Here is a 15232-nt window from a genome sequence, read left to right on the forward strand (position 1 = left end):
GATGAGTTGTAGGGGTTTAATGGCACAGGCAGGGAGCCCAGCCAACAGCGAGTTGCAGTAATCCAGACGGGAGATGACAAGTGCCTGGATTAGGACCTGCGCCGCTTCCTGTGTGAGGCAGGGTCGTACTCTGCGGATGTTGTAGAGCATGAACCTACAGGAACGGGCCACCGCCTTGATGTTAGTTGAGAACGACAGGGTGTTGTCCAGGATCACGCCAAGGTTCTTAGCGCTCTGGGAGGAGGACACAATGGAGTTGTCAACCGTGATGGCGAGATCATGGAACGGGCAGTCCTTCCCCGGGAGGAAGAGCAGCTCCGTCTTGCCGAGGTTCAGCTTGAGGTGGTGATCCGTCATCCACACTGATATGTCTGCCAGACATGCAGAGATGCGATTCGCCACCTGGTCATCAGAAGGGGGAAAGGAGAAGATTAATTGTGTGTCCTCTGCATAGCAATGATAGGAGAGACCATGTGAGGTTATGACAGAGCCAAGTGACTTGGTGTATAGCGAGAATAGGAGAGGGCCTAGAACAGAGCCCTGGGGGACACCAGTGGTGAGAGCACGTGGTGAGGAGACAGATTCTCGCCACGCCACCTGGTAGGAGCGACCTGTCAGGTAGGACGCAATCCAAGCGTGGGCCGCGCCGGAGATGCCCAACTCGGAGACGGTGGAGAGGAGGATCTGATGGTTCACAGTATCGAAGGCAGCCGATAGGTCTAGAAGGATGAGAGCAGAGGAGAGAGAGTTAGCTTTAGCAGTGCGGAGCGCCTCCGTGATACAGAGAAGAGCAGTCTCAGTTGAATGACTAGTCTTGAAACCTGACTGATTTGGATCAAGAAGGTCATTCTGAGAGAGATAGCGGGAGAGCTGGCCAAGGACGGCACGTTCAAGAGTTTTGGAGAGAAAAGAAAGAAGGGATACTGGTCTGTAGTTGTTGACATCGGAGGGATCGAGTGTAGGTTTTTTCAGAAGGGGTGCAACTCTCGCTCTCTTGAAGACGGAAGGGACGTAGGCAGCGGTCAGGGATGAGTTGATGAGCGAGGTGAGGTAAGGGAGAAGGTCTCCGGAAATGGTCTGGAGAAGAGAGGAGGGGATAGGGTCAAGCGGGCAGGTTGTTGGGCGGCCGGCCGTCACAAGACGCGAGATTTCATCTGGAGAGAGAGGGGAGAAAGAGGTCAGAGCACAGGGTAGGGCAGTGTGAGCAGAACCAGCGGTGTCGTTTGACTTAGCAAACGAGGATCGGATGTCGTCGACCTTCTTTTCAAAATGGTTGACGAAGTCATCTGCAGAGAGGGAGGAGGGGGGGGGAGGGGGAGGAGGATTCAGGAGGGAGGAGAAGGTGGCAAAGAGCTTCCTAGGGTTAGAGGCAGATGCTTGGAATTTAGAGTGGTAGAAAGTGGCTTTAGCAGCAGAGACAGAAGAGGAAAATGTAGAGAGGAGGGAGTGAAAGGATGCCTGCCTAAATAACTACTGACCCGTAGCACTCACATCTGTAGCCATGAAATGATTTGAAAGGCTGGTCATGGCTCACATCAACACCATTATCCCAGAAACCCTAGACCCACTCCAATTTGCAAACCGCACCAACAGATCCACAGATGATGCAATTTCTATTGCACTCCACACTGCCCTTTCCCACCTGGACAAAAGGAACACCTATGTGAGAATGCCATTCATTGACTACAGCTCAGCATTCAACACCATAGTGCCCTCACTAAGCTAAGGACCCAGAGAGTAAACAACTCCCTCTGCAACTGGATTCCTGATGGCCTGCCACCAGGTGGTAAGGGTAGGTAACAACACATCCACCAAATATGATCCTCAACACGGGGGCCCCTCAGGGGTGCGTGCTCAGTCCCCTCCTGTACTCCCTGTTCACTCATGACTGCACGGCAAGGCACAACTCCAACACCTTCATTAAGTTTGCCGATGACACAACAGTGGTAGGCCTGATCACAGACAACGATGAGACAGCCTATAGGGAGGAGGTCAGAGACCTGACTGTGTGGTGCAAGGACAACAACCTCTCCCTCAATATGATCAAGACAAAGGACATGATTGTGGACTACGGGAAATGGAGGACCAGGCACGCTACCATTCTCATCGACGGGGCTGTAGTGGAGCAGGTTGAGAGCTTCAAGTTCCTTGGCGTCCACATCACCAACAAACTAACATGGTCCAAGCACACAAAGACAGTCGTGAAAAGGGATTGACAAAACCTATTCGACCTCAGGAGACTGAAAAGATTTGGCATGGGTCCTCAGATCCTCAAAAGGTTTAACAGCTGCACCATCGAGAGCATTCTGATGGGTTGCATCACTACCTGGTATGGCAACTGCTCGGCCTCCGACCGCAAGGCACTACAGAGGGTGGTGCATACAGCTCAGTACATCACCGGGGCCAAGCTTCCTACCATCTAATGACCTCTATACTAAGCAGTGTCAGAGGAAGTCCCTAAAAATTGTCAAAGACTCCAGACACCCTAGTCATAGACTGTTCTCTCTCCTACTGCACGGCAAGCGGTACTGGAGCACCAAGTCTAGGTCCAAGAGGATTCTAAACAGATTCTACCCCCAAGCCATAAGACTCCTGAACAGCTAATCAAATAGCTACCCAGACTATTTGCACCTCCCCACACTGCTGCTACTCTCTGTTGTCATCTATGCATAGCCACTTTAATAACCCTACCTGCATGTACATAATTACCTCAACTACATCGACCGGTGCCGTCGCACATTGACACATTGATTCTGAACTGGTACCCCTGTATATAGCCCCCATATTGTTATTTACTGCTGCTCTTTAATTATTTGTTTTTCTTATCTCTTACTTTTTAAAACATTTTTGGGGGGGTATTTTCTTTAAACTGCATTGTTGGTTATTGGCTTGTAAGTAAGCATTTCACTGTAAGGTCATATACAATTGAATTTGTTTTGATTTGCATTTATAAATCATTCGTCACATAACAATCGTAAACAAGTATCATTCTTTTAAGTTGTTGAAATGGTTCATACAAATATGCAATATGTTTCAAATAACTGTGTTGTTGATTTTAATGATAAACTCAATAAGTGTCACGCCCTGACCTTAGAGATCCTTTTTATGTCTCTATTTTGGTTGGTCAGGGCGTGAGTTGGGGTGGGCATTCTATGTTTTGTTCTGCATGTTGTATTTCTATGTGTTTGGCCTGGTATGGTTCCCAATCAGAGGCAGCTGTCAATCGTTGTCTCTGATTGAGAACCATACTTAGGTAGCCTGTTCCCACCTGTGTTTGTGGGTAGTTGTTTTCTGTTTTGTGTATTGCACCTTGCAGAACTGTTCGTTTGTCGTTTTGTTGTTTTTTGTTCAAGTATTCGTATTTATTAAAAGTATGATGAATACTTACCACACTGCACCTTGGTCTTCTCCTTCTCCCGACAACGTTCGTTACAGAACTACCCACCACCAAAGGACCAAGCAGCGTGGAAGAATGGACCCCTGGACATGGGAGGAAATATTGGACGGCAAGGGACCCTGGGCACAGCCGGGAGAGTATCGCCATCCGAAAGAAGAGCTGGAGGCAGCTAGAGTGGAGCGGCGACGCTACGAGGAATTGGCTCGAGAGGCAGCCCCAGAATTTTTTGGGGGAGGGCACACGGGGAGAGGGGCGGAGTCAGGTAGGAGACCTGAGCCAACTCTCCGTGCTTACCGTGGCGAGAGAGTGACAGGGCAGGCACCGTGTTATGCGGTGAAGCGCACGGTGTCCCCAGTGCGCACGCATAGCCCGGTGCGCTACATCGCAGCTCCTCGAATCGGCCGGGCTAGAGTGGGCATCGAGCCAGGAGGGATGGTGCCGGCTCAGCGCATCTGGTCTCCAGTGCGTCTCCTCGGCCCAGGTTATACGGCACCAGCCCTACGCACGGTGTCCCCGATTCGCCAGCACAGCCCAGTGCGGCCTGTTCCAACTCTCCGCACTTGCCGGGCTACAGGGGGTATCCAGCCAGGACAGGTTGTGCAGGCTCGTTGCTCGAGACCTCCAGTGCGCCTCCACGGCCCAGTGCATCCGGTGCCTCGGCCAGGGACAAGGCCTCCTGCATGTCTCCCCAGGCTGGTGAGTTCTGTGCCTGTGCTAAGCCCTAACCCTCCTGCATGTCTCCCCAGCCTGGTGAGTCCTGTGCCTTCTCCCAGAGCCAGGCCTGTGTGCCTCTCCACTCCAGTGATGATCCATGGCAAGAAGCCTCCAGTGGTGATCCATGGCACGAAGCCTCCAGTGATGATCCATGGCAAGAAGCCTCCAGTGGTGATCCATGGCACGAAGCTTCCAGTGATGATCCATGGCACGAAGCCTCCAGTGATGATCCATGGCAAGAAGCCTCCAGTGATGATCCATGGCACGAAGCCTCCAGTGATGATCCATGGCAAGAAGCCTCCAGTGGTGATCCATGGCACGAATCCTCCAGTGATGATCCATGGCACGAAAACTCCAGTGGTGATCCATGGCACGAAGGGTCTACGTCCCGCACCAGAGCCCACCCAGACCCTCCCCTATAGTTTCAGGTTTTGTGGCCAGAGTCCGCACCTTTGGGGGGGGGGGGGTACTGTCACGCCCTGACCTTAGAGATCCTTTTTATGTCTCTATTTTGGTTGGTCAGGGCGTGAGTTGGGGTGGGCATTCTATGTTTTGTTCTGTGTGTTGTATTTCTATGTGTTTGGCCTGGTATGGTTCCCAATCAGAGGCAGCTGTCAATCGTTGTCACTGATTGAGAACCATACTTAGGTAGCCTGTTCCCACCTGTGTTTGTGGGTAGTTGTTTTCTGTTTTGTGTATTGCACCTTGCACCTTGCGTTCGTTTGTCGTTTTGTTGTTTTTTGTTCAAGTATTCGCATTTATTAAAAGTATGATGAATACTTACCACGCTGCACCTTGGTCTTCTCCTTCTCCCGACGACGTTCGTTACAATAAGCTCAGAAAGAAACTCAAAATCGACCATCACTCAGACGAAGCAGAACCACTCAATTCTGCTGTTATTACCTATCATTTGACTGATTCAATTGGGGTCAACTTGCCCACAAGGGAATGACATGGCTGCCATGTTTCATGTGGTGGGAGCATAGAGAAAAGACATGAGAGTTGGTCCTCAGCAATGAGTCTTTACAAATCTACACGTGTGTCTCAAATGAGTCTCTCCCTCCCTCCCTCTTTCTCCTTCCCCTCTCTCTCTTTCTCTCTAGTTCCTTCTTTCTGTGTCTCTCCCTCTCTCTCTCCCTCTCTCCCCCTGGCATCATGAACTGTGAGAGCCCTGGGAGCATAACGAGAGAGAAGGGGGGGGTCCCACTCTGGCCAGAGAATGTAGGCCTAGAAATGTAGTTTTAAACAGATGCAGTAATTCCATTTCCACCCTTTTAAATTTGGAAAGCAGGGGGCCCATATGTAATCCAACACCTGCTATCACAGTTACACACAGGGGGCGTTTCAACAGTTGGTTGCTGGACTGCTGCTCTATCTGTCTTTTAATCAATACGGGTCCCTATAGATTCTGATAGACACAGGCTGTGTCCCAAACGGCACCCTATTTCCAGTGCCCACAGTGCACTGTTATAGGGAATAAGGTGCTATTCGAGACGCACACACAATCAGGGTAACTGATGCGGATCCTCATCTGCTAGTCTCCATTATATTGGCCTATGACCCTGAGACTGGACACCTGTTCTTTTCTGCAACTTTCACCTGCGGTTCAAAGCTTGTGTGCATCCTAAATGGCACCCTCTTTCCTGTATAGTGCACAACTTTTGAATAAGGCACATAAGGCTCTGGTTAAAATTAGTGCACTATGTAGGGAATAGAGTACCACTTGGGCACAAACCCCTCTGATGGGGGCAGGGAGACGAGAGGGGAGGGGAAGCACTCACAGAAATCTATTTAAAATGTCAATGCAGTAGACACAGGCTGGCTTTGGAAGCACGGCTCTGCCAGATTTGCTCAAAACAAAATGCAAGACTGACCACATAAGCAGCATACCTCAATATTTGTAATTATGTGCATGTCACACTGAAAAAAAAACATCCACAGATCTAGTTGTTTCAATTAATTGATATTCAATAACTGGTTCCAAGACTTTTTTTTGTTTACTCAACTTTTCAGTCTAAGTATTACCTGAACTTGACATTTTTAGTTGGCTCAAACTTAGCTCCAACATGAGAAAACTTAGGCAAAATTCAGTCAACTTATAATTTGTCTCATATGTTCATTCAACTAGAAATTATTATTTTGGCATCTTACCTAAAAGGAAGTCTCTGAAACTATTTGAGACTTGGTTTATTGAGTTTTTGCCTGAAATTGCAGTAACAGCCTGAAACTGCCGCAGTCGCTGCATGGCTGCACTGAGCCACGTACAACTGTGGAAGCTCATCCCCACCACCAAAAACATGTCAACTGTAGATCATACAAATGGGATATGTTTCTAAATTTGTAACATTGTGTGGGGATTTGAGTTGTGGGGGGAAATAGTTTTCCTGGGGACCAGAGTTTTCCCTGATCTCGTAGTAGGCTAACCTAACTAACTCAGGACCCTAGTTGTAGCATATGACATAGTAAAAAATCAGCTGTAGAAGGTGGTTTTATATGGGCTGTGATGGGACCAGATTATTTTTCTAATCATGTCATAATTATGGCCCTAGGGAGGATGAAAACATTAAAGCCCTTTACACAGACATAGAGACAACAACTGCGATTGGACAAAAATGAACAGGGCTGAGCTCGCTGTTTGCTGGGTTGCATTGTGTAGGCCCTTCAAACTCAACTCTGGACCTCGAAGCCAGTTCCACTGCATTTTCTTCATTGTTACCCTCTAAGCAGGGACTGATTTAGATCTGGGACACCAGGTGTGTGCAATTAATTATCAGGTAGAACAGAAAGCCAGCAGGCTCTGGACCTCGTAGGGTAAGAGTTGAATACCTCTGTTGTAGGCCTTTGCATCTGTCATTAAAAATATACTAGTAGTATGTCAATACTATTGTGTGTCAATCATTTTGGATTAAAAAGGCCTAGGTAGCCGAGCCACCCGAAGTGTAAATATAAATCAAATTTGCTCACATTCCCATTTTCTCAGAACACAAATAAATGGGCCTATTTTAGGCTATAAATACGTAGCTTAGGATATAAAAACATGACATTACGTTTTCCCTGGCCAGGCCCAGATGGGACAGAGCGCATAGGCTTCTCTAGACTACCTGCAGCTGTGGTTGTTATCAGTAGGCTACATTTGATTAGACTGAAGCACTGACTAATTCTGCACCTTATCAAAACATGAGGCATTTTATTGAATTTTTGGGGTGGTGGGTATGGGCTTCTATATACAGTGCCTTCAGAAAGTCTCATACTTCTTGACTTATTCCACATTTTGTTGTTTTGTTACAGCCTGAATTCAAAGTGGATTAAATAAAACAAATTGTCTGCCCCATCTACACACAATACCCCATAATGACCAAATGAAAACATGTTTTTAGAAATGCTTGCTAATTTATTTCAAATGAAATACATAAATATCTAATTTACATAAGTATTCACACCACTGAGTCAATACTTTGTAGAAGCATCTTTGGCGACGATTACAGCTTTGAGTCGTCTTGGGTATGTCTGTATCAGCTTTTCTCATCTGGATTCGGGGATTTTCTCCCATTTTTCCTTGCAGATTTTCTCAAACTCTGTTAAGTTAGATGGGGAGTGGTGGTGAACAGCAATCTTCAAGTCTTTCCACAGATTTTCAGTGGGATTCAAGTCTGGGCTTTGGCTGGGCCACTCAAGGGCTTTCACATTCTTGTTCTGAAGCCATTCCAGCATTGCTTTGGCTGTATGCTTCGGGTCCTTTTGGAACGTAAATCTTCACCCCCAGTCTAAGGTCATTTGCACTCTGAAGAGGGTTCTCATTAAGGATTAGCCTTTATTTGGCTTCATTCATTGTTCTCTCTATCCTTTACCAGTCTCCTAGTCCCTGCCTCTGAAAAGCATCCCCATAGCATGATGCTGCCACCACCATGCTTCACGGTAGGGATGGTGTTAAATAGGTAATGAGCTGTGCCTGGTTTTCTCCAGACATAGAGCTTTGCATTCAGGCCAAAGGGTAACATATTTGTCTCATCAGACCACAGAATATTTTGCCTTATGCTCGCATAGTCTTTCACGTGGCTTTTTGCAAACACCAGGCATGCTGTCATGTGCCTTTTTCTCAGGTGTGGCTTCCCTTAGGCCACACTCCCACTAAGTCCAGATTGGTGAAGTGCTGTAGAGACTGTTGTCCTTCTGGCAGGTTCTCCCATCTCAGCCAAGGAACTCTGTAGTTCTGTTAGAGTGGTCATTGGGTTCTTGGTCTCCTGCCTGATCAAGGTCAAGGTCCTTCTTGCCCGGTTGCTCAGTTTGGTCGAATAGCCAGCTCTAGACAGAGTCTGGGTAGTTCCATATTTTTTTTATTTCCCAATGATGGAGACCACTGTGCTTTTGGAAACTTTCATCACTCTAGAAATTGTTTTATACCCTTCCCTCGATATATGGCTTATTGCAATTTAATCTCAGAGATCTATGGACAGTTCCTTGGACTTCATGGTATAGTTTCTGCTCTGACATGCACTGTCAACTGTTATATAAACAGGTGTGTTTCTTTCTAAATCATTTCCAAACAATTGAATTGGCCACAGGTGGACTCCAATCAAGTTGTAGTGACATCTCAAGGATGTTCAAAGGAAATTCAGAGCACCTGAACTCGATTTGGAGTGTCATAGCAAAGGGGTGTGAATACTTATGTAAATGAGATATTTCTGCATTTTATTTTCAATAAATGTGCAAAAATGTCTAAAAACATGTTTTCACTTTGTCATTATGGGATATTGTGTGTAGATGGGTGAGAAAATATATTTAATCTGTTTTGAATTCAGGCTATAACACAAGAAAATGTGGAATAAGTCAAAGGTTATGAATGCTTTCTGAAGGCACTGTAAAACCGCACTTATTGGTGAATTCCCTTATACCCACGTTTTCAGTCACAATTTGCTTTTACCACATGTAATGATTTGCATGATATTGATCAAAATTAAGCCTGGTTTGTTGTAATGTAATTTAGGCCTACTGTATTTTGTATTCTATTCTATGAGAGGGTTAATCATTCATTACCTGATGATGTCATGCTGCTATAGCAACTCTGTGCTTTAGTCTTGAAGCTAAAATGTAATGAGTGTAGCCTACAGATGAGAAAATAAACCCTTTAATTGTCTGCACATACTGTACATGCTTGTGAATTGTTGCATTATTCAAGAGTGTTATTTGGTTTGGTTGCATTATTCAATAGTGTAATAATGTTTTAGAAGAAAAGTTTGTCATTGTTGAATAGTTTGTGCTTACTGGCTCCTGGCTACTGTGATATTTACGGTCAATTGGGCTGCGGACCAAGAATGTCGCGTTGCCAACCTCAACGAAAGGTAAGGCAAGGATGTAGTGTGAATTGAAAAGTAGAATTCTCTTTTGCCACCCCACTCAGCAGAATCTCCTTCATATCTCGTAGTGGGAATAGGGCCTTAGACTATTGACACACATCCTCAGCATGTTTGTTAGCCATTGGCAGACATTTCACTCATCACCTCCTCAGCATGGGGCTTATACAAGCACTAAATGAAACAATGGCACCTCAATTAAGACAAACGCCTTTTTCTTTAGTTTAGGACAACCCCCTGTGGTTTCCTAACTATCTCACATTAACCCCCAGGGTCTCCACCCTGCCCTAAAGTTTGAATATTTATCTTTGGTCTATGCCTACTACAGTGTTAAAGGTTTACAATGAATGTGTTCCTTTAAATCACAGATACACCTTCCAATCACAGATAAACCGGTCTTTCTCAAATAATTGTATCCATGATTGACTGAAATGTAAATATCATGTTGAATGTGAAAATGCATACACTGTAGTCTAATAAGGCCTATCGTTACCCAAGGAGTGCAATGCAACGAATCAAATGGCAACAATGTTCTCGGAAGCATATGTTAGTTAATTTAGCCACAATTTAATGTAAAAGTCCAATTCAATTCACTCAATAAACTCCTCCCCCTCATTTAATAACTCGTTATGCGTCGCTTTGTACGGGGGAGGAGGAGTAAACAAAGACCAAGCAATTAAAAATATTCTATAGAGGGGAAAATGTAAACAAACACTTTTGAAAAACACTTGATTGACTTTCCTAGTTCCCCGCCCCTGTCGCTCTGTGATTAGACGCTCCGATAGGGGGAGTGACTTCGCTGCGCCTCCCTCCAGATATATTCCATTAAATGCATTCGCCAACAACTGTTAACATGCAGAGCGAGCGAAATAACGGTGGTGCCAAATGGAGATATCGGTGCGTAAATTATATTCTGTCAGTCAACAGTCCACAGCAGACGGAGAAGAGTGGTAGTTTTTTACAAAATAACGTAAACATAGAATAAGCGGTGTGATGTGTGGATTCCCTAACATTTTTACCAGCCAGAAGACACCCGACGGCTTGCTTATCCCCCAAAACACCGTCAGCGCCAAGGATGAGTTTACCCGCATCTCTGGAATAATCGGACTCTACAGCCTACTTGCAAGCGCAAGTTCGCTGGCACTTTTAAGCAGACGAATTCAACAGTGAATGAGGATGGAGTGCCAGTTGCTGGGGTGGTGCATGCTTTTTGCACTCGTTCTACACAGGTCGAGCTGCGCCGCGGCGAAGGAGCTACAATGCCAGGAGATATCCGTGCCTCTATGCAAAGGAATTGGCTACAACTACACCTACATGCCCAACCAGTTCAATCACGACACACAGGACGAGGCAGGGCTGGAGGTGCACCAGTTTTGGCCCCTGGTGGAAATCAAGTGTTCTCCGGACCTGAAGTTCTTTCTCTGTAGCATGTACACTCCTATTTGCCTGGAGGACTACAAGAAGCCCCTGCCGCCGTGTCGGAGTGTCTGCGAGAGAGCCAAGGCAGGCTGCGCGCCTTTGATGAGGCAGTACGGGTTCCCGTGGCCAGACAGAATGAGATGCGATGTTTTACCAGTGCAGGGTAACCAAGATACATTGTGTATGGACTATAACAGAAGCGAGACAACGACTGTTTCTCCAGTTGTTGCAAAGCCCACAAACCGCCCCGTTAAACCAATAAACCCACGAAAGAAGAATGGACACGGGCGTTCGAATGTTCCTAGTAAACACAAACCTCCGAGTTCTCCCTGCGAACCCCGGTGTCACTGCCGCGCGCCCATGGTTCAAGTCAACAGTGACAGTCATCCTCTATATAACAGAGTTAAAACGGGACAGACTCTGAACTGTGCCATGCCCTGCCACAATCCTTACTTCTCCCAAGACGAAAGGACATTTACTGCATTCTGGATAGGACTATGGTCCGTGTTATGTTTTATCTCCACTTTTGCAACAGTGGCAACTTTTTTAATCGACATGGAGCGGTTCAAATATCCGGAGCGACCCATTATTTTCCTCTCTGCTTGTTACATGTTTGTCTCCGTCGGCTACATTGTCAGACTAATTGCTGGACATGAACAAGTGGCTTGTAACATGGAGCATGATACCGAACACATCCACTACGAGACCACCGGCCCTGCGCTTTGTACCATTGTATTTCTACTCATCTACTTCTTCGGCATGGCAAGTTCTATTTGGTGGGTTATTCTGTCCCTTACTTGGTTTCTGGCTGCGGGGATGAAGTGGGGGAATGAGGCCATAGCCAGTTACTCACAGTATTTTCATTTAGCTGCCTGGCTGATACCCAGCATGAAATCAATAGCTGTGTTAGCGTTGAGTTCAGTGGACGGGGACCCTGTGGCTGGAATATGCTACGTTGGCAATCAGAACTTGGATAACCTCCGGGGCTTTGTTTTGGCGCCGTTGGTTATCTATCTGTTCATTGGGACTATGTTTCTCCTGGCTGGGTTTGTGTCACTGTTCCGGATCCGGAGTGTTATAAAGCAAGGAGGGACGAAAACAGACAAGTTGGAGAGACTGATGATCAGGATAGGTATTTTTACAGTGCTTTACACTGTCCCAGCCACGATTATAGTAGCCTGTTACTTCTATGAGCAGCACAACAGACAGACTTGGGAAATAACCAATAACTGTTCCTGCTTGTCGGAGCATGAAATGCAAAAGCCAGACTACGCTGTGTTCATGCTCAAATATTTCATGTGCCTTTTGGTTGGCATCACGTCCGGCGCGTGGGTCTGGTCGGGGAAAACTCTAGAATCCTGGAGGAAATTTTGCACCCGCTGCTGTTGGGCCAGCAAGACCACGAGCGGGTCAATGTACAGTGACGTTAGCACGGGACTGACGTGGAGGTCTGGCACTGCGAGCTCTGCCTCTTGTCCCAAACAGATGCCATTGTCTCGAGTTTGAAAAGGAAGAATGGACATCTAATTATGTTGGGATTGTCCATCAGCGTGTTCAAATGAACACATTAACGAGCACCTAATGATTTCTCTTCTTACTCAATGAGACCCGCAGCCAGTTTAGAACCATATAATGAGATGTGATTCTATGCTTACTGTTGAGGACCAGTTCAATGACATACACAATACAGTGAGATTTTCGATAGGCGGAAATTCAAGGTTATATCTACTGTTCTATTCCTTATTACAAATAACCATATTGTCTTAAACACACCATTTATTAATTCGAAAGAATGACTTGGCTTTGTCTCATTTTAACCTATAAAATTAGCTCAGCAAAGATGGTTTGAAGTATGCTGTCTCATACGGGTTTTGTTGGTGCTTAATGTATTTATATAATTATTCATGTTAAAACATTGTACATTTGTATATAAAATGTAGGCCTATACGAGATTGTAAATGTGTATAATTAACTTTGATAGAAGATCTTTATTTTGAGAATAAAACAATTTGTATAAAATTCTAACCTGTGCGTCTTGGTAGTCATTCTGTGCCAAAGCTGTAGGCTACATTTAGCAAATTTACTTTTAGCTTTTGTTGTCTTCCTGCTATGAGAATAGATTTTTGGATAAGTTAGAAAGCATATTCATAAATTGTCAAACAGTTATAATTCATAGAAACGTATGCCTACTTGTGTATGGAGATTGGGTTCCTTTTGGGTAGCATTGGTGAAAACAGTACACTTTTACGTATTGTAGATGCGACCACGGGAAGGATTCGGAATAACATTGCAATGGCAATGAAAGCCTTACAGGTGGTCTGTTTGAGTAATCCTCTCTCGAGGGAACCCCTCTGTGCGACAATTATGTTACAAGCCTTGCGTCTTCTGCCCCCAATTAATACTGACGACCCAGTGAAACGTCAAATACTGCCTAGGCCTCGCTTGAATAAAGTGTAGGCAGGCCATCAGACTCTGCATGGACGTGGCACTGACCTCATATGAATATGAAATGATAAAGATTCTACTACTATTCTTATTGAAGTTTGTGTGGGGCAGAGTTCAGGATACCCACTGGTGTGCATAATTGGTTGGGTGCCCCATCTTACTGTCAAGATGCCCTAGGCCTGATAATTAAGATGTCAGACAGTGAGGGAGTGGGACAGTAGAACTGGTTCCCAAAGGGCAACCTATTCCCTATAGTGCACTACTTTTGACCAGAGCCATATGTGTCCTGGTCAAAGTAGCGCACTATATGGGGAATAGGGTGCCATTTGGGACGCATTAACAAACAAGCTAGGCCCACTAGACCGACCCTCTGCCTTCCCCGTTAGAAGGTAATTACGTCCCAGTGTGTGGTCGGTTTACTCTGAAAGCGCTTAAACAGCTTGCTTATCTTCTTAAAAGCATAGAGACACTGTTGCATGTGAAAACTGCAAATAGGACCCCAGCTTGTGGCGAAAACACTCATTTTTAGAGCGAGACCTTGGTGTAAAGAATCTCAAGCCTTAAAAAATGAAGCCCGTGTTTACTTTTACGCAGAGGGGCATGTTTGTGTTGATCCAATATCCATATATATAATAATACAAAATAAAAATATATTTGCAAATACATATAACTGTTTTTGTTAATTTGGACATTCAGGAGATGTAGTGTTCATCACAAATAATTGACTTATCTATTTTTAAAAACTGTTCACCCAAACAGGGATTTTACAGCATGATGTTATTGGGACCCAGTGGTCATGTCTCTCATTCTACTTGATAAACTGCATCCTGACTTAAGTTAAAGTTGTATCTGCAACTTCATTAAGCCAAGGCAGCTTCATGAGAGCAGGAGCAACGCTTCAGATAGGCTACTGCAGCTCAATAACATCATACCGCCACCTTGTGGAAAAATAATTAAAATAAAATTGTTTTTGTCTCATGCGCCAAATACAACAGGTGTAGTATGCTTACTTACAACCCCTAACCAACAATGCAGTTAAAAAAATAGAGTTATGGAAATATTTACAAAATAAACTAAAGTAAAAAATTAAATAAAAAGTAACACAATAAAATAACTATAACGAGGGGGGTACCGGTACTGAGTCAATGTGCGGGGGTACAGGTTAGTCGAGGTCATTTGTATATGTAGGTAGGGGTAAAATGACTATGCGGGGGTCAATGTAAATAGTCCGGGTAGCTATTTGATTAATTGTTCAGCAGTCTTATGGCTTGGGGGTAAAAGCTGTTAAGGAGCCTTTTGGACCTACAATTGGCTCTCCGGTCCCGCTTGCGGTGTGGTATCAGAGAGAACAGTCAATGACTTGGGTGACTGGAGTCTTTGAAAAGATTTAGGCCCTTCCTGTGCTACCAGCTTTTTGGGGGACCTTCCTCTGTGTTACAAGCTTTCAACAAGCCTGTAATGAGCACTCAATAAATGTGAATGTTAATAAATAACACATTTTTTCCCAATGCCAATTATAAGTCATTGATATTCCAATAAAATGTTAAACAGTTGGTAGGCCTATAGCCTATTCACAACAATATCATGTATGGTGGACAAACAAGTGGTCACAACTAGTATTCAGCTCAGAGACAAAGTTAGAGGTTGGTAGGGTGCCATCGTCCCAAATGGCACCCTATTATACTGCAGCCCCCAGTAAAAATCAACAGAGGAAATGAGGTCATGGAGGTCACACCGGATCCACCTCCTGCCAAGATAAACAGGAGGCCGTCCAAAGAAGGCGTCCCAAATGGCACCCTATTCCCTATAGTTCACTACTTTTGACCAGAGCCAAATGGCCTTGGTCAAAAGTAAAGCAATACGTAGGGAATAAGGTGCCATTTAGGACGAAAACATGGTATCCCAT

At 45.2% G+C, this 15232-nt stretch overlaps 1 protein-coding gene across 1 annotated transcript; it reads left to right on the forward strand.

Annotated features, from left to right (window-relative positions):
• The first annotated feature begins 10311 nt into the window (after positions 1–10311).
• On the forward strand, positions 10312–12906 carry LOC139550888 (frizzled-8-like). Its single transcript, XM_071362124.1, has one exon. It carries the CDS (start codon positions 10633–10635, stop codon positions 12385–12387), a length of 1755 nt encoding a protein of 584 aa, XP_071218225.1. The 5' UTR covers positions 10312–10632; the 3' UTR covers positions 12388–12906.
• The last annotated feature ends 2326 nt before the right edge of the window (positions 12907–15232 follow it).

The sequence above is a fragment of the Salvelinus alpinus genome, chromosome 23 (genome assembly GCF_045679555.1).
Source record: "Salvelinus alpinus chromosome 23, SLU_Salpinus.1, whole genome shotgun sequence".
In the NCBI taxonomy this organism is placed as follows: Eukaryota; Metazoa; Chordata; class Actinopteri; order Salmoniformes; family Salmonidae; genus Salvelinus; species Salvelinus alpinus.